Source organism: Psittacula echo (genome assembly GCF_963264785.1).
Source record: "Psittacula echo genome assembly, chromosome: 3".
NCBI classification, from domain to species: Eukaryota; Metazoa; Chordata; class Aves; order Psittaciformes; family Psittacidae; genus Psittacula; species Psittacula echo.
In genome coordinates, this window is record NC_137736.1 from 101,442,195 (window position 1) to 101,460,669 (window position 18,475).

The following is an 18,475-nucleotide window of genomic DNA, read 5'->3' on the forward strand; positions in this document are numbered from 1 at the left end:
TCTTAACTGGAGCACAAAGTACCAAAAGCAGCACAACTTCAAAGCAGAATGTAAAGAAAACAAATACGACCTATAAAACATTTTTCGGCCACACAAACAATTTTGAAAAACTTTGAAACCATGACTGACTCCATGACATGTTATCTAGTAGAGGTACTTCACATTTAGGATTATAAACTGATAAATTCGTTTTCTTCTGCAGCTGAGCCACTCTTTGGTTTGGTGGGTTTTTTTTTTTTATTATTATTTTGATAGATGATGCATTGGGTCTCACAACACAGTATATGCACTTGTGCAAGGTTTTTTCACTTAATGCAAGAAGTGGGAACATATCTTAGTATCCTTTACTATTCCATCACTTCTTTCCCCCTAGATCCCAGCCAGACTCTTTTGAATCCCCCTGCTAAGCCTTTCAGGCCACCCAGGTGAGCAGACATACCAAGTCCTGACATTTTCTTCTGAAAATCCAAAGATCTCTTCTGCCTTTTGGTAACCTGGAGGCATTTATAGCCTGAGAAAGCAACACAGAAGAGCTTGGTCATGATATTATGGCAGTAACAGCCTGATCATTCAGTTCATTCATGGAAGACCAATCCTGGGACTTAATCTCATTCATAGAAGACCCATATTTTGGTGAATTACCTTACAGCCCTACCCAACTGCTGCCTGCCTCAGGTATCCTAAGCTGGGTACCAAAGGACCAGCAGCCATGATTTGGGCTAACTGAGCTGCCAGCACTCAGTGGAAGAATAGAAATAGAAAAAAGCCACAGTTAAGGAAGATTTTGCAATATCAGGATAATATGTTTCTGGTATTTAAGCAATCAGTCTCCCCAGATCTATAGTGATATTGTACAAACATCTAAAGTAAAGGGCAGGTTACACTTACCTTCCCGAATTTTGGATTGAATTGTATCTGATAAAAAAGCCAGACCAACATCAGTAAAAACTTGAGCACTGTCTGCACCACCACCTGCAGAGCATCCAAGATCATACGAATTCATAGCATTAAATACCTACCAAATAAAATAGCATAGGTGGACTGGACATGCTTGAAAAGTTTTGGTTATTTTTATATATATTAGAAAAATTCTTGTAGTCAGTGACATGCAGAAGCAAGACAAACTGGTGGTACAAGCAGTGATTTCAAACTGAGGTTAAAGCTGAGAGATATTTTAGATTGGCAGTGCTTCCAAGTTATACCTTTTTAATTTAAAAGCTTGTATGCTGTAGCGTGGAAATCCCTATCTTAAATATATCACTAATCTGAAATAGATTCTAAATTGCAAAAGCAAAAACAGTTTCAGATTTAGCAAAGCTGTGATTCAGCAATTAATAGCCATTAATTATATTTTTGATTCTCTCATTAATCATGGAAACTTTTGCTTGACTAGTAGATATGATATTTCTTCTTACAGGTATCTTACTTTTTTAGCTGTAAGCTTATTTTTCTTGTTCAAAATAAAAACTGCTTTATCAACCACAGCTAGGGCAACTGCTCCTGCATGATCAGTTTCAATCTGCAAATTGACTTTTTCTGTTGGTTCATACATCTCTCGTTCTGTTCGCACTTTAATCTAAATAGAAAAGATTGAAAGAAAAATATCACATTTGTTAATAAAAAGCGAAGACTCTTTGGGCTAGGAATACTGTCAACAGGGATGTTCCTGTTTTGTGATGTTTCTGTCTGGGATTCTGCATTTTGGAAGATGTAGATGCAGGTATCTCCTACTGGAGGACAACGGCGGGAGGCTAAAAGATGACTCTGTGAAGAATAATGGGTGCTGCCTTTCAATGACACTTAAGCACCAATGGGAATTAAAGGCATGTGTAAAGGGTTTTCTGAATTAAGGCCTTCATAATTTTATTATTTTCCAGTGGAAACAAAATCACAATGAAATACAGCAAAAGACTAATTAACGTATAAAGTTAGCTTGTTTAAACCAGGTAATGGTTACCTCCTTAATATCTCACACTTGAATTTTTCAACATGACTGCATTCAGATCTTGTTTACATCTGATGTAGATACTTCTATGGTTTAGGAGAAAGAAGCCACAGTGATTGTGAATAAATAGGGAATTATTAATGGAAATGCTAACTTGAATGTAACTGAGTTTTGTCATTTTACAAATGAAGAATTGGCTTGTATGTTAGAGATGGATAATTTTTGTTGAAAACTTTTTTTTTTTCCAATGTAGTATCACATTCTTTTACCAAAACCAACTTTCTTTTTGGAAAAACATTATTTTAGACAGCTGACACTTTTTGGCAGTTGTGTTTCATGCTATCGGGAATGATCGTTGTGTCTTTTTTCTTTTTTTTCATTTTGCATTATGATACCAACATAAGGAGAAGCACGAAGGTGAAAGAAAGGCTTAAAGGGGCTCCTATTTTGTCCACACTTCATTTTCTAATGTGAACTTATTTCTTTTAAGTACCTTAGTCCCAGCTATATCTTCTAGCCAGACTTCTGATGACTCCCTTTTTCAGTAAAACTTAAATGTCTTTCACTTTTTTACTCCAGTCCTGCACTTGCTCTGCTGATACTCCATGTTTTTGTTTTTATTTTGGAATACAATAACACAAGCTACTTGCTTTGAAAGTACCTTTCCTTCACAGACATCCATAACATCCACCCAGACAGAATCGGCAACAATCTCTTGACGGTCCTCATTTGCAATGAAATAGTAAGCTAAAAAGCGAAAGGCGGGCACCATCTTCTTGGTGATTTTAAGGTTTATTATTTTGCTTGAAGAGGGGACCCTTCCCAAAAGCTCAACTTGTCCCTTTGTCACAACCTGCAGGGCATAAACAAACAGAAATCAAATATAGCGAATACACAGTAAATGGGGCATTATATTGCATATTTTTCTATACATATATAGAATTTTCCAAGACTATTTCTGTTTAAAATTTATTTTCTTCTGATGACACTTAACTGTTTTAATTCCCAACCTGCACACCAACAGCCTGGAGAAGACCAGCACACAGTGCTTCTAGCACAGGAGTGTAGTGATAAAGCCTCTGCTGCACTGATCCTGAGGCCCAGGTTTGAACACAGATCTGTCACACCTCACTCAGTCTTACAGCTCGAACAGGGGGCCCCAGATGACAGTCTTATTTTTGCCTTCTCCAATAACAGGTCATCACCTCCAAGAGGATATCAGCTTTGTTTAATGTGTAATCAGTATTGAATCTTTCAGATGGTGTGAGAGGATTGGACCAGGAGGTTTCACCCAAAAGTATTATTCAGGTCAAAGTATTATAGATTGGCCCACAACTGATTTCAGCCCATCTCTCACTATTTAATTCCTTTCTTCTCATATTATAGTAATTATATTCACGTCTGGTCAGAGGAGTAGAAAACAGACACAGTAGCGCTACTGATAGTGCTCCTCCCTGAACAAAATACACAAAGCTTTCCTAAACACACAACAAATGGCCTTGAGGAAGAAACAAAGACATGCTGCAGCCTGGTCTGAAACCCTCACTGCCTTTATGTAGATGACCAAAGTTTGGGAGAGAGCCTCACCATCAAGCTGTAACAGTGTCTCCCACCACCCCTTCCACACACCTTGTCTGCCGAGCACTGTGCCTACCCATAGCACAGCAGCAGCAATTCCAACCCTGTCGTAAGTCAATGAAAATAAACCCACAAATCTAAATTTAACTCCTAGGTATACAACTATTCCTATATATCAAAGTCCTATTAAAAATAAATGGGAACTGGTGCCTGTGGTGCTTATCATCCTGGGAAATTCAAGCTGCCAAGGAAAATTAGGACAAAGAAGATAGAAGGCCATTAAACACATTTGATGTTTAACAAATTCACTCCTGGAATGTATCCATGAACACGTTTGTCTCCTTCAGCAAAATAAATACTTTGCATTCTTTGTCCTGGCTGATCAGGATTGTTTCCTCACTTTTCTGTCTATAGAATCAGTTTTCAGACCTAATTTCAGGATGCTATTAAGGGCCATAACAGCCAGGGCCTTCAGGGGTCCTTTGCAACATTATCTGTTGGAGATAACACTGACCTACTTGTTAACTAAGATCAGGTGCAGGTAATACAGAGCCATGGTAATATAAGAATTATGTGTTATCCTTTAAATAAACTATAAAAGGCATTTTCTGAGATAGTCGAGGCCTCCTAGAATCTCCTAGAATACAACTAGGTTTTCTAATTGCAAGGACAGAATCTTTTGTATATGTATGATCTACCCACAACAAGGTGGGTAGTTCTGTAATAGCTGAAAAAAAGTATTTACGTGAATCAGACCAGTAAAAATGATATCTAGCATTGGCTTATTATGAAGAAAGAATACAAATTGGTATGAGCAGGAAAGAATGAGATCTGGATTAAGGGAAATCAAGTTGCCACAGATATAGAAGTTATCTGTCTAGAATTTCCACTTCCAAGCTTTCAATTTAGTATCTTTCAAAAATGTTCACATAATTATGCATTCAAAAATTACCCTATATGGATTTACTTGCTCTAGACTGTATTAGAAACTACAGGCTAACATTTACACTTATGTGTCTTTCTTCAGAAGAAAAAAATTACAAAAATTTGTGTATTGCATGTCCAAAACATATGCAGATATAAAAAATAACAGAATCATAAAAATAGTTTCTGGAAGGGCCTGATGAAGATCTCTACTTCACCGGCCTGCTGTAAGATGAGCCATCACCAACATAAGATTAGGTCAGATGTTGTTTTCTCTAGCTGAGTATTGAGTGCTTCTGAGGATGACCGTTCTCTAAACTCTCTAGGGAACCTTTTCCAGTACCAGGTTCATCACTAGTGATAAGATTTTTTAAAAAGGAACCTTCCAGGCCATAATTTGTAGCCTTTGTCACTTGTTATATTGCATGGCACCACCTAGGAAGGTGTGTCTCCTTTACGTTTGTAATTCCTTTTCAAGTAATTTTAGGCTGCTATTAACTCACTTAGCCTCTTCACCAAACTGAACAAGCCCAATTCCCTCATCCTGATTTGGTAGATCAGGTTGTTCTGGGACACTCTGATCTCAGATGCCTTTTGATGGATCCCCCCTGATTTCCCATGTACTAGTAAGTAGGTAGATGTTGTAGGTTGCATAGTTTCTAAAAGAAATTACTGATGTGCTACTATTCTGTTTACCATATAATAGAAATAGTCAATGCTTCCACTGCCAGGCTGACGAATGTCATTCAAGGTGATACGTAAAGTATCTCCAGGTGCCATAACAGTGTGCGGGATGCTGATGCTGAGGTAGTTCAGGGAAGCAGACTGGTATCTTTCAGCTCTGATACTCGTTTCTGGTGATTCTAATTTTTCTTTTCCCTCTTCAGCCTTTACCTGTCAGGGAAGAAAAAGATGGAGTAAGTAAAGTGTCCTTCAGGAGACAGTATAGTGTCACCCTTTATTCAAATCTTGGCAGGTTATTCAGAAACAGCTGGAAAATGAGATGAATCACTGCTGAGAACTCATTAGCAAAACCTGGCATCAAACAACAGGGTTTTGACTACTTTATTCTCTTTCCCTCTTTTGTCTCTTGCTGTATTTGTACTAGATATTTTTCAGCCTTTGCCCCTTCTGAGTGAGAACGAATGGCTCAAAATCACCAAGTGATTTTGTACTTAGACATCATTTATCTATTTTTATATTGTGCACATAATAGAACTCTGAGTGTTCAAATGTAGCCTACTGTCTGCGTTGCTCAGGATTTTTCCCTCACCTTCTTATCATTTCCTGTCACTTCTCATGGCAATACTTCTTTCAGTCCCATTTCCATCCTTCATGTCAGGAAAATACATACCTGAACCACAAAAAAAAAATCCCACCACTACCACCAATGCATGCACTCCCAAAGCTCCAATGTACAAGAGTGTCCACTTCAGTGAGACATCCTTCAGGCCCCTGGTCTCTCCAACGTACCTCACACAATCTGAACAAAGCCGTGCAGATAGTGTAAGAAAACATGTTCCACTCTCTGTGCTAATTTAATGAAAGTAGATCATCTTCACAGTCATTAATGGTTGTTTTATGAGGTATTCTCAGTGGCATATTTTTAAACCTAGATGTTTGGGTTTTCTTTACCATTATTTCAAGCATCTGAGCATCTCCAGGGATGTTAAATTTAAAGGGGATTAGACCCTCTTCATTAGAAATTGCAGTCTTCTTCATTGGGGTGTGTCCAGGCAAGGTAACTGTAGCAGTGACAGGTAGAGAGGCAGCAGGAGAGCCATCAACTGAAGTGACAGATGCCTATTGGAAAAAAATGTTAATCTGTTACTTTGACAAAATGCCTGGGTTTAAAAACTGCCCACAAACCAGAATCAACTACTTTTATAAACTGGGAAGATACAAAACACATTGGTGTTGGAAAATTTGGGCTTTGGGGGAATGGGTAGCAACTGACTCAGTCTGGGCTCGAGCTAATGGTAAAAATCTTGGAACACAACAACTGCCCAGATTCTCACTCAGCATCTATTAGATCTCAGCTGATCCCAGCGATATTTGTCTTTACCTTATAATAAGGTAAATTTCTAACTTTAAGTCTTTGTAGAAAACTTTGTAGAAAAACTTGAAGGTCTGAAGTTTGAAAACTAAAAAACTTAAAAACTTTTTTTTTTTTTGAAGACAGTACCCTGTTTTAGTTTTCAAAATTTGAATTTGACATGGGATTAATTTGATACATTATTATTTTAATCTTTTGATACGGAAGTGAGGAAGAGACTGCTACACATTTTATAAAGCCTTGTTGTGCAGCACTGCACAGATGACTTCCAGAACAGAAAAAGAGCATTTTCTGGCTTCAGTTTCCCTGCTTAGGATCTGTGCATGCAGAAATGAGACAAACCAGGCACACAAACAAAAGCTCTGTGTTGGACCTATTCCTAGAGGTCTCTGTTCTACAGATCTCCCACAGGATCAGATAAGGATTTTATTAACAGGGCAGATATAAATCCCTTGCTATGGAGGCAAACAGTCAGCTCAATACTACATACCACAACAGAGAAGGGGGCTCCAGGCACAAAATACTTTTTGGTGTTAGACAGATCAACAGCATAAGGAGATTTCACAAACTTCACATTGCTGAGTTCCTCTTCCCTCATCTCACCACCTGTTAATACCAAACAGTATGTGTTGCTATGAGAGCAGGAACTATGTGATCACATATTACCATAGCATCCATCATTTCTATTTTCAAGATTAATTGCTACTGAAAAACTTCTGGATAGGTATGCTCCATGCTCATCTCAGATGAACAGCAAGGCAAAGGTATTTGGAGTTGACTGTACTTGCGCATATATGAAGTATCATGGACTGATAAACTGTGGGAAGGCATAAAAGGACAAGTAGGACTCACAAGGGCTAGATCATCTGCATTGCACAGTAGATGTAATACATATTCGTTACATTTAGACTAATAGCTCAGCCACCTGAGGTACAAAGCGAGCAAAGATACCAAGCTCAACTAATAACTTTCTTTGTATGGAAGGAATAGATGAGGCTGAGGTACTCAAAGAAGATCTCAAGGGGAGCAATTTATCTGTGTTCATACCGGTGTCTGATATCACTTCAGATGGACTAGGGTACCTTAGATATCCTCACAGGGATGTTTAACATGGGACAGACCCTAGAGGAGAGTACTTACGGTAGACCTGAGCACTTCTGTAGCAGCAGTGGAATACCACATAAGATTACATAGGACATTTAAAGTAGCATTGGACATTTGTGTTCAGATAAGTGAATCCCACCCAAGATAAAGTTTGTCCAAAGAAGGGGGTCAGATGAGAAAGACTGTCATGCACTATAGTATGAGCAAGCTTTGCAGTGAAGATTGGTACAGTGGACAAGATTTGACACACTAAGGGTTATACCAGAGAAAAATCAAGCTAAATATTCCAGACTGTATCAGCTAAAGCATAGTGTACTCACTTGCAGTTTCTACAGTGGTAACAATAACATATAAATGAAGTCCTTCCAGAGTGGAAATACTCTTTTCTAATTTCTCTTCCAAAAGTGGACTATTTAAAGTAACTCTTCCTTTTCCATTTTGAATCTAAAAGTGGAGGGAAAAAAAAAGCGACAACCCTCTACTGGTTTGTTGCCATTAGAATGAAAAAACTGTTGCTTATTGCATGACTACGGTATTATAGGGATCTATGTTTTGATCATTTCTGACAGTATTCAGGTCACCACAATCAGAATAGTTCCACTGAACTCCAGTACTTACTGATAGCTGTTGCTCCAGGCCTGGAAGAAAGACTTTTCTCTCATTTTCATCCATTATGCCAAATCGCACAAATGCAACACCTTGAATACCTTTCCCGTAAGTGTGTCTTTGGAAGGAAGGAAAGTGAGGAGATGAATCATTACATTAATAAAAAGCGAGCATAAATCAGACTAATTATTTTATGCTGAAAGAAAACTGGGATATCTGTAGGCATCCCATCTGTAAGAAATAACTTGGAAACAAAAATTAGTTCCACTTACTGATAATTCAGACATGAAGACTTTTAGTGGTCTGTGTGCAGAGAAATATATAGAGTAAATCCCATTGGCAGAGTTACATGTGAAGGCATTGTCTGACAGAATTTACACCAGAGTAATTTGGTTTGGTTTGGTTTTCTGTTTTTGTTTTTTCTTTTACAAATTAATAAGAACTTTAGTTGCACAGTGAGGTCTCACACAACTCATCCCGTTCACAGGAAGCAAGAGAGGTATCCAGTGTATTTAGCTTGGATGAACAGCTAATTCCTTTGTATAAGAAACCTCGTGAACAGACCATTTAAAATAAGGGACCAGAGAATCATTGGACTAGATGATCTTTTGAGGTCCCTTCCAATTCCTAATGTTCTGTGATTCTGTGTGATTCTGTGATCTCAGAGACCTACATAAAGTAGTTGGTAGCTCTGAAGACCTCTAGAGACAGATACTACCTGCTGATATTTTAATACCTGCATTAGGCAGAGTAGACATCCTCTGATCCATGTCTCTCCTATGGATTTATATGGTATAGCATAGGAACCTCTGTCCAGAAAACCTCTGAACTCTCCACATAGGTCATGGAGACAGTGGATAGAGCATGTTATTGCACCTGGCAGGCTCCTTACTCAACAAAACCCTGGTAGATGGCATCCTCCCGCAGCACAGCATGTAATGTGCTCCGTGAGACCTGTCACAACAATGGTGTTGTATTTTACTTGTGGAAATACTGCTTCATCTCAGTTCTGTAATGACTTATTTTTGTTTAAACAAAGGCTCCTTCAAACTGACCTGATCAGCAGCACTGATCTGTACCAACGAAACTAACTGAGAGGCAGTTCTTAGGAAAACTGCTTAAAATGCCAGAACTAGTAATTATGGGAAACAACAGTCAATATACCAAATAAGTGTTCATTTAATGCATGCCCAGTTCAGAGAAATAAGTTCAATTATCATGAATTCCATATGCTGATTTTGATGAAAGTCAGGCAGGCCGGTGTAGCACCACTAGAACCTTGTCCTATAGACAAAAGAACGTTATCCAGTTATTCAATTGCAATTTTTCCTACTAAATAATTACAACGTTAATGAGTAGTGAAGTATATATGAAGGAGTTGCACAGTCCATAAATTCAAAAGTGAGTGCTGCAATAACATACAGAGGAAACCTTAGAAAGTATTAAAATATTAAACCCAGTTACCTGATATCACTTTATATCACAATATCAAGTAATCATGAATAAAGCTAGTTATTATTCAATAGAACCAAAAAAAGAAGTGAAGGTGATCGAAAAGAGATTAGAAGAGTTGAGTTCGTTCAGCCAAGCAAAAGGAGGTGAATACAGGGTTCTGCGAGCACTCTGAAGGTGTGCTGGGCAAAGGAAGGGCCAGCACAATCAAGGCAAAGAGCTCAAGGACAGCAGGCAGAAGACCAAGAGGGTAAAAGCTGGCCAAGGATGAATTTAGACTAGAAATAAAACCCAATAGTACTGGAGGGCTGGAGGATCAGTCTTCCACTTAGTTACAGTGCCAGGGTCAATGTAGTACATTTAGCCACTGCACCCTGTTTGGACCAGGTTAATTAAATTAAATTGAGTGCAGTGCTGTGCAGCTGCAGCTGGCTAGCACAGCACAGACCATTCCTGCTCTACTAAATGTCCTGTCTTCCACAGCAAGGTGGCCACATTCAGACCTGGGGTGTCTCTTGGTCTGTGCTTCCTCCAAAAATGTTTCCAGGAATTCTTCGTGGAGAGCTGTATAGTTGAGGCTGAGCCTGTGCCACGCACCAGCCAAGCCATCAGCAGCTGAACTCCGGGCTCAGGAATCTTCCCTGAAACTGCCTAATTTACTACCTAGGCTACTCAAATACCTTTTCCGGTATTACCTTCAAATCCAAGCAAAGTTCATACTGTATGAGAGTAATTCCACATAGAAGGAAAACATCTAAGAAATTATATCTCAAAAGAGCATAGAATCATAGAATGATTTGGTTGGAAGGGGCCTTAAAGACCATCTGTTTCCAACCCCCCTGCCATGGACAGGAGCACCTTCCAGTAGACCAGGTTGCTCAAAGCCCCGTCCAACCTGGCCTTGAACACTGCCAGGGATGGGGCAGCCACAGCTTCTCTGGGCAACCTGTGCCAGTGCCTCACCACCCTCACAGTAAAGAACTTATTTCTAATATCTAATCTAAATCTAATCATCTTCCAGCTTATTTCTCTCTCCGTCTTCCTCATGTGCGAGGTGGGCAAGACATTTCTAGTCATTTTGGCGTGCAGCTGAGAGGTAAATAAAGGAAGAACTTTCTCCTTGAAGGCAATCATTAGTATTTCCACTCCTAAGAAACTTGAACGTTCCATAGTCAAGAAGGCTTGATGTATGTTGATGAGCTACTGTTAGATCATCCAGCAAATTTAGATCTGCCAGTATGAGATCAAAAATACCTGAGCCACATAGCACAAAATACTTATCCAATTAAGGTTCAGTTTGATTCTTCCGAAGTACTCAAAATATTTTGATGAGTTAAATTTTTGTTGTCTGACTTGCTAAATTAATAGATGTCTGAGGCCATTCTAACTTTCTAATTTGATATGGGATCAGGTGTAATTTAGTCTCCATGGAGCCCTGCCTCATAATCTGGCCAGTTTGAGGTCTGAGCTCTGTAGCTCATCCAGATCATCCATCTGTAGCTCTCATCCAGATCAGTGTTGCACCACTCTGCAGTACTGCATGTGCCTGTAGCGTGGTCATGCAAAGTCCTCTGGTCAGCTGTGTTTATTCACATGGAAACATCTTAGCACAAAATCATTACTCTCAAATCAGCAGTACCTTATTACTTGCAAACTTCACTGGACTTTGAGAAAATTTCATACCCATTTCTACTTGAATTACGTTGAATAGCAACATCTGAAGCTTTAGAATGTTTCCAAATGTTTAAAGCAAAAAGTGTAAAGAAAAGCCGGTTATTGTTTTGTCTGGAACCTTATCTAGCAACAGAGAGCAGGATCCTAGTCAACTTTATACTATCAAACTAAAGTATTCAGAAAATCTTGTTTCATTTTCATCACCTCCACTTGGGCCCAGATAGCATTTTACACTAATATCTCAAGTTACTAGTGGAAACACAGAGTATATAGGATTAAAGTCAGATTCAAGTAAAGCCAAAAGCTGGTTAATTGCTAATGAAGAGAAAAAGGAGGAACCTGCAAAGTTCATTATCTACTTCTCTGCCTTGTAAAACAGCCTTGCCGTCAGCACACATACTTTGCCTCGATATCAAACACAAAGCTGTCATTCCAGATGTGGTAGTATGGCTGAAGTGGGATGAGTTTGACTTCAAAAGATGGAAGTTCTACATGAAAAAAAAGAAGATGAAAGATCATGACATGTGAGTTTCAAACTTATCTTAAACTCCTGGCGTGTGATAACACCCTCTGAGAGGATGCAGCTGTGCTGAGAAGATGTTTTACTTTGAATCAGCAATGCAGTTCTGAAGGAAATTCCAATCACCTTCCCATATACTGCTTTACTTCATATAGTAGAGCAGTTTTCAAGCACACAAAAATGATTTACATTTTCATTTACAGTGAAAAAAAATCAAATAAAAATTTCATTTACAATGAAAACAAGCCAGAAGATAAGCTTTAACTGCTAACAAATGGACATTAAGTGTCCTGAACCAGAAGCTATCTGAGGTAAACCCACCCTGAAATGGAATGAATGTGGATGAAGTCCTCAGCATCAGCTGTGTCACTCTGCAATTTGTTCCTATAAAGCCTGTCTGCTACTGTAAATACAAACAGAGGAATTTGCTCCTGGATGTGTTTACAGAGGATGCTGTAGCCTCCACTATAATGTTATACCCACTAGCTAAGGCAAGACCAGTTTTGTTAAACTGAGATTTTAATATAATCCTGAGAATTTCTTTTAAGAAAAAATAAAAAAAATAACTCCACACTAAATTACACTGCAAATAAATCAAGCCACTTCTTACCCTGAACTGTTAAATTCCTACATTTTTATTTCTTTTGCGGTGTCCTTACTTTACTTTACTTTAAAAAAGCTTCTCTCAGTATAGGTACAACTCTAAACAACTTCCAAACTGAATTCTATTGCGAGAAAATAGGCAGCTTTCTTTTTTATTCTAGTCTTCACTGAAAGCTTTGGTCAGAATTACAATGATTTTAAAATGGAGCTCATGTCCATTTTTTTTTTTTTTTTCTGGAGTAGAACCCTTCCAAAAAAGGGTATTTTGTGAAAAACATTGAAGTTACTTAATTTATATAAAAAAAAAGGTTTTTTTGAGCTGTAAGTGGAAGACACACAAAACCAGAGTTCTTCTGTGCAGCAGAGATAGCAATGAGAAATTGAAACACTATGAATTTTGTTCTTAGTACCTAGTTACAGCCAGGTTTAATCACTATAGTATATCTTTTAACACATAGAGATGACTTCATATATTTATAGCACAAATTACCTATTATCTTACCATAAATTTTAACTTCAAATTCAGCAGAAACATTAGACATGTCATGTTCATGAAACCAGGCTTTGATTTTCCAAGTTCCAGGCCTGAAGATCAGATTCAGCAGAAAAAGGTTGATTAGGATTCTTTAGATATTTTTATGACGCTAATATATTTAAATTATCACTAAATGCTAATGTTTTCCTTGCTTTGATCTCATCCCAAACTAATTTATTAATGGATTTCTCTTTGCTAGAAGCCAGAAATGTATTTTCAAATGTCCTAGGAAACACTCAAAAAGACTCATGAGGAACTGCAAGATAAGATATTTGCAAGCCACATGTAGCATGCACTGCCTTTGAAAAGCCCCCAGAAATAAGTAATTCACCATATATTTCCTATAGCTTATCTTCACTGTGATGCCAAAATCAATCTAGCATGCAAGAATGCACTGAATATTAAGTAAAAGCTTGACTGTTTGAAATCAGAGGTAATTAATTACACTTTGCCAGCATAGCCCTTACAGAAGTGCTCTGCTCAGTGTAGTCAATATGGTTGAGCAGATAGGCAAGCAGTTTACTAAATTGTTCCTTACCAGGAGAAATGTTACTAACTGCAGCATATTAACATCAAATTCTGGACTCATCTCTATAAGATAAGGTGCTTAAAGGTAAAAAGATACTAATCATAGGTTCAATCCCTGCTCCATGGTGAGAGAAAATCAGTTTTGAAAGGTAACTCAAATCAGCAGTTAAAAATGTTAAGTACTTCAACAGGGAAGGTGAATGAATCTGGATGGTTTGATCCTGCTAACAGGAAGTGGGATGAGTCCTCCTCACTTTAAACGTTACACTGTGAGGTCTCTAATCTGCATAGATCCCCTTGGGCTCCTTGGCAGACAATGGAGAAAAACAGACAGTGATGAGATGTGGCTCATCTCATCCTAACACAGGCATCTAAAACAGCTCAGATGAATCACAGCCTAAATATCGTAGAATCATAATATGGCTTGGATTAGAAAGGACTTTAAAGATACTCTAGTGAAAACTCCAAACCTTCTTCCACAGTCAGGAACACCTTCCACTAGACCTGGTTGCTCAAAGCCCCATTCAAACCTGACCTTGAATGCTGCCAGGGATCTCAGTGGCAACCTGTGCCAGTGTCTCACCACCTTCACAGTGAAGAATTTCTTCCTAATACCTCATCTAAATCTACCTTCTTCCTTTCTAAAGCCATTCCTGCTTGTCCAATCCCTATATGCCCTTGTAAAAAGTCCCTCTCCAGATTTCTTGTAGACCCCTTTTAGGTACTGGAAGGCTGCTCTAAGGTCTCTCTGAAGTCTCTCCCGTGTCAGAGAAGGGAGCGTGGGGTGACACATTTAGGTATAGACCCCTGCATGACAGTAGGCCCCAGAGCAACCATGCTCTGCTAACTAGTGTCTCATGCTGCCAGTGTGCCATGGTGCTTCCCAGGTTTAATAAGAGCACAACTGTCTTCTTTAGTGCACCTCCTGTTCTGAAGAAATGGTAAAGCAGACAATACAGAAAAAGAAGAGAGGAAAACAGGAGCATTGCAGAAAGAGGGGAAGTGAAAGACAAGACTTGTTTTTATCTTGAAGATAGTTCTGCTGCAAGAGACATTTTGACATGCGAACTCTTTCAATGCTCAAGGCACAGCAGTAACGTACTCAGCAACGTCAGGTATTTCAAAGTTTTCAGTGAACACTGTTTTTATTTTCCGATCTGACTTTTTAACCACCATTCCTTTTGAATTCTGTTGAGAGAGAAAAAACAAACAAAATTATACACCAGGTGTCAAAAGTCTGCATCCAAAAGCTCAGGTTCATATGCTAGTCCTAAGGAAGAGAAAATGCTCTCCTTGCTTTCTTGCTTTAATATTCACATTATGTTTCCCTCCATGCTCCTGAAATTAGCCAAAAATGAGTAGACATTTCTCAAAATGTGTAAATACTGTTTTCTGGAGAGAAGGCATAGTTATAATTTTACTTTTAGATCTTTTTCATAGTTTGTGTGCCAAAGAATCACTTATTAACTGGTTTTTGTCTACTTACTAGCACAGCGACTGTAACTGTGTCATCTGCTGGCCTCATAGCATTGTCCAGAATGAAGATCCTGTATTTTACTGTTTAACAGAAGAATAAATTTGTTCACATATTCATTTCTGGCCTTTCTAGGTAGCAATTATTACAAGCTCTGAAATGGGTTACTAAATTTAAGATAAAACATTTTCTTTTAATTAAAAGAAATCTGAGAAAATAAAAAAAAAAAAATGCTTTACATGTTGCATGACCAGACAGATACCTTTTAGAAGCAAATTTCAAAAAATACCCAAGGAGCTTCACTCAATATTGTATTCCTTTTGCAGTCAAGGCCTGCATCCAAATTCAAGAACTTTTTTGACTTGTCTTTCTTGTTAATTAGATTTTTAAGTAACAAAACAGTTGTGGTCTTTAAGTGCAAAGGATACTGGTGTTGAAAGCAGAAGCAATAGGAGTTTTTTTGCAGGTTTCTCACAATTTTGCTTTCCAAAGGAAAGCCATTGTTAGGCTTTTTGACTAAAAAGGAGCAGATTTTGCCTGGCTCTTATTAGAAGAGAGAATGACTTCATAACTCTGGTGACATTTCCACATGGATTAATACAATGTGCAGAGCAGACCCTGTAGAAGCCCTGGCTGTAAAAGGTGAGTTTAAAATCTGGACCAGCTGGTAAGGACAGAAGTAGCAGGGGTTAAACGAGACGGATGTATACTAGGAAGATTCAAGTCATTATTACTTTTTCTAATCATGCCCTTGTAATATTTATATTTGACATCTGAAATGCAGCATTTGTATTTTAACCTTTGGAATTTGGTGTATATATAGGCTTATCTGTCTGAATAAAAATGTAGCCTTTCTTGGAAGACAGGAGGATGCGAGTGCTTTGAACTGTCTGCTTATAAAGGTCTCTGCTTTCAGCGACTAGCAGAACATGTGGCTGATGACTCCTCTTGAACAGATCCTGTCGTGGAGTTCCTGGCTTGACCTGAAGAGGACAAAAGAAAAAAGCCCCCCCAAGAACCTGGTAATTTCGGAACCACACAGCTAACGCCCGAAACAGCTGAAGTGTTTAAATCATTTTATGAGCACTATTCAACTGAAGATACTAAATTATATCTTTCTCACTGGGTGTTGTATCTTTCTAATTGGGTGAACATTTCTTTTTTAAGTAGTCTTTTTTCTTTAGTCTATGTGCATGTTAAATTCTAGTTACCATGTCATTTCAAAGTTGTAGCAGCATCTTTTAGTCCTTCACTTGCTAAAATCTTGGCTATTGGATTAGAGCTTTACCTCATGGTGGTTAATACAATGTTTCTAAACATCATGCTCAAGAGGAACCTGATTTGAAAGCTCAGGTTTTAGCTTTGTGAGTAATCAATCAGAGCTAAACTGAGTCTTGCTCTGCGCTGTTTTCCAACCAAATAGCCCAAACAAGTACTCCTGAACTAAATGCTGCCAAACTTCAGAGAGACATGCCAGAAGCAAATGGTGCAAAGCAGGATGTAAAGAATTAATCAATTTACAGGTTTGCAGAAACATCACAGGCTTTGGTCTGAGAGACTGCACGTGTTTAAAGGTTTCTCCTGTTTTGTAAAAATGGGCAGTATGCCACAGGCAGTCTTGGTTTAAATTATGCAGAAAACCAAACAGCAATAAAACAATTACGTTTTAAAATTTAATTTCATCACAGATCTACAGTGATGAAAAGCTCCTTCACCACCGTGTGATGAGCATGCTAGTTGGGCACAAAACAGCACTCACAATCATCACTGAAATTATATTTGGGATTGTTTTATTAGCTGTTTGGGTGAATAGGGTGCTGCTGACACTGGGATTGGTGTTTTGCCATCTATGTCTAAGGATCAGTGCTGTCTCTGTTCCGATGTATTCCTAGTATAGATTATGGTTCTTTTATCACCAAAGTAAAACATTTACATCACTATGATGGTAGACTCACCATTAATTTTTTCATGTCTTGATAGTTGTTATTTTGGTTAAGGTTAAAGATGACCCTCTCTGATAGGAGCTGGTTTTTTGTCTCATCTTTGAAGTATGCAGTAACTTGCACAGGATGTTGTGCTCCATGGACTTGAGCTGTTATTGTCTCATGTATACCCAAATGTACCACATTTGGGGCAGTAATAAGAAATCTAAACCAACAGAAAAACAGATTGTCCAGCATGAAGGATTATTTTTGCATAATTCAGAAATGCCCAACCAATATGAATTTTAAAGAAAAAAACAGAATAGTGAAGCTTGAGACAGTGGAGATCATGTAGTCCATCCCCTTGTGAGTCAGAGTAAACACTCTGGACACTGGAGGTCAGTACCAGACTGCAGGCAGAGAAATAAGTATCTGGGGCTGGAGACAACCTCAAAGGTGTTCTGACTTGGAAGGGGAGAAGGGTTTGATATTTCTGCCCAAATATCTCATCAAAGCTCTTGTCTGGCCGTGGCAAGCGCCTAAATACACTTGATCCTGGTCGTAACAAAATAAGAGTCTCCTCTTCAAAGTCAATTTGAAGGACTTTGCTAATGCTCTATTGATTTTCTTAGTTACATCTATTTCCCAAACAGAGGAATTTGTCGAACTGGAAGAACCAGTATCAACATATGTTTGATCCACTCAAATAGAAGATAAATACAGAAAAATTCTGAATCTCTCCCAGAAGTGAGACCTTTGCTTCCAGCACTGCAGAAATCAATTACAGAAAGGAGAGTTATTCTTTCCCAAGATTTTCCAGTCCAGTAAATGTCATAAACTAAAGAAGAGCAAGCAGCAATAACAGCATGAATGTCATGCTTCAGTAGGACATTTAAAATTGTTTGTTGCAGAATGGAAATCTCTCCCCTTACAAGTTCCTTGAAAGGCCAGTTTTAAGCCTTTTACTTTTTGCCTATTTAAGGTAATACAAATTCTCAGTGGTCAAAGAAAGAGTCTTTGTTGATTGTCTATCAAAACCTTTAGCATTCTTACTTTCAAGCAATTTGTTAGGAGTGAAGAATTATTAATAAAATGTACTTACGATGGTGCTTGCTGTGCACTGGACAACAGCAAACAATAGCTCATCAAAAATACCAGCCTTTCCATTGCAAAACTCTACATCTGCAAAACAGAAACACCAAAGAGCCACTGTCAATCTCCCCTTGAGCTGCAGGTTGTAAGGAATGTTGTAAGGAATGAGCTGATGGCACAATGCAGCAAAGAACATTGCCTACGCTGGTTATTTATTAATAACTAGCAAAACTGTGCAACCAATAATGATGGACATGCTTGTGATGCACAGATTAAATAGCCTGGGGAGAGACATTCTGGCCTAAGCCACAGTTTTGCATTTGATTATTCATTCATTCTCTTCCTAGATTCAGTGTTTTCACGATAGCAGCTAGAAGTCATATGCAGAGAGGAGTTTTCACAAATGTGGCAAAGTCAATCCCCAAATTAAACAAGACACCATGACTAAAAAGTGTCTGTCAA

General features: G+C 38.4%; 1 protein-coding gene across 1 annotated transcript in view; it reads right to left on the reverse strand.

Moving 5' to 3' along the window:
• LOC308219018 (complement C4-A-like) overlaps positions 1 to 18,091 on the reverse strand; it is a gene marked incomplete at its 3' end in the record, with an annotated part of 42,261 nt that extends 24,170 nt beyond the window's left edge. The window contains exons 1-16 of the mRNA XM_080613555.1: positions 18,024 to 18,091; positions 16,955 to 17,147; positions 15,799 to 15,982; positions 15,012 to 15,082; positions 14,628 to 14,713; positions 12,965 to 13,047; positions 11,740 to 11,827; positions 8,226 to 8,331; positions 7,928 to 8,051; positions 6,994 to 7,109; positions 6,083 to 6,250; positions 5,144 to 5,341; positions 2,607 to 2,798; positions 1,427 to 1,576; positions 889 to 1,015; positions 440 to 511 (exon numbers count right to left, since the gene is read on the reverse strand). Coding sequence (XP_080469681.1) covers positions 440 to 511; positions 889 to 1,015; positions 1,427 to 1,576; positions 2,607 to 2,798; positions 5,144 to 5,341; positions 6,083 to 6,250; positions 6,994 to 7,109; positions 7,928 to 8,051; positions 8,226 to 8,331; positions 11,740 to 11,827; positions 12,965 to 13,047; positions 14,628 to 14,713; positions 15,012 to 15,082; positions 15,799 to 15,982; positions 16,955 to 17,147; positions 18,024 to 18,088 — 2,023 coding nt within the window. The 5' untranslated portion in view covers positions 18,089 to 18,091. The remainder of the gene's footprint in view (positions 1 to 439; positions 512 to 888; positions 1,016 to 1,426; positions 1,577 to 2,606; positions 2,799 to 5,143; positions 5,342 to 6,082; positions 6,251 to 6,993; positions 7,110 to 7,927; positions 8,052 to 8,225; positions 8,332 to 11,739; positions 11,828 to 12,964; positions 13,048 to 14,627; positions 14,714 to 15,011; positions 15,083 to 15,798; positions 15,983 to 16,954; positions 17,148 to 18,023) is intronic.
• Between the last annotated feature and the right edge of the window lie 384 nt (positions 18,092 to 18,475).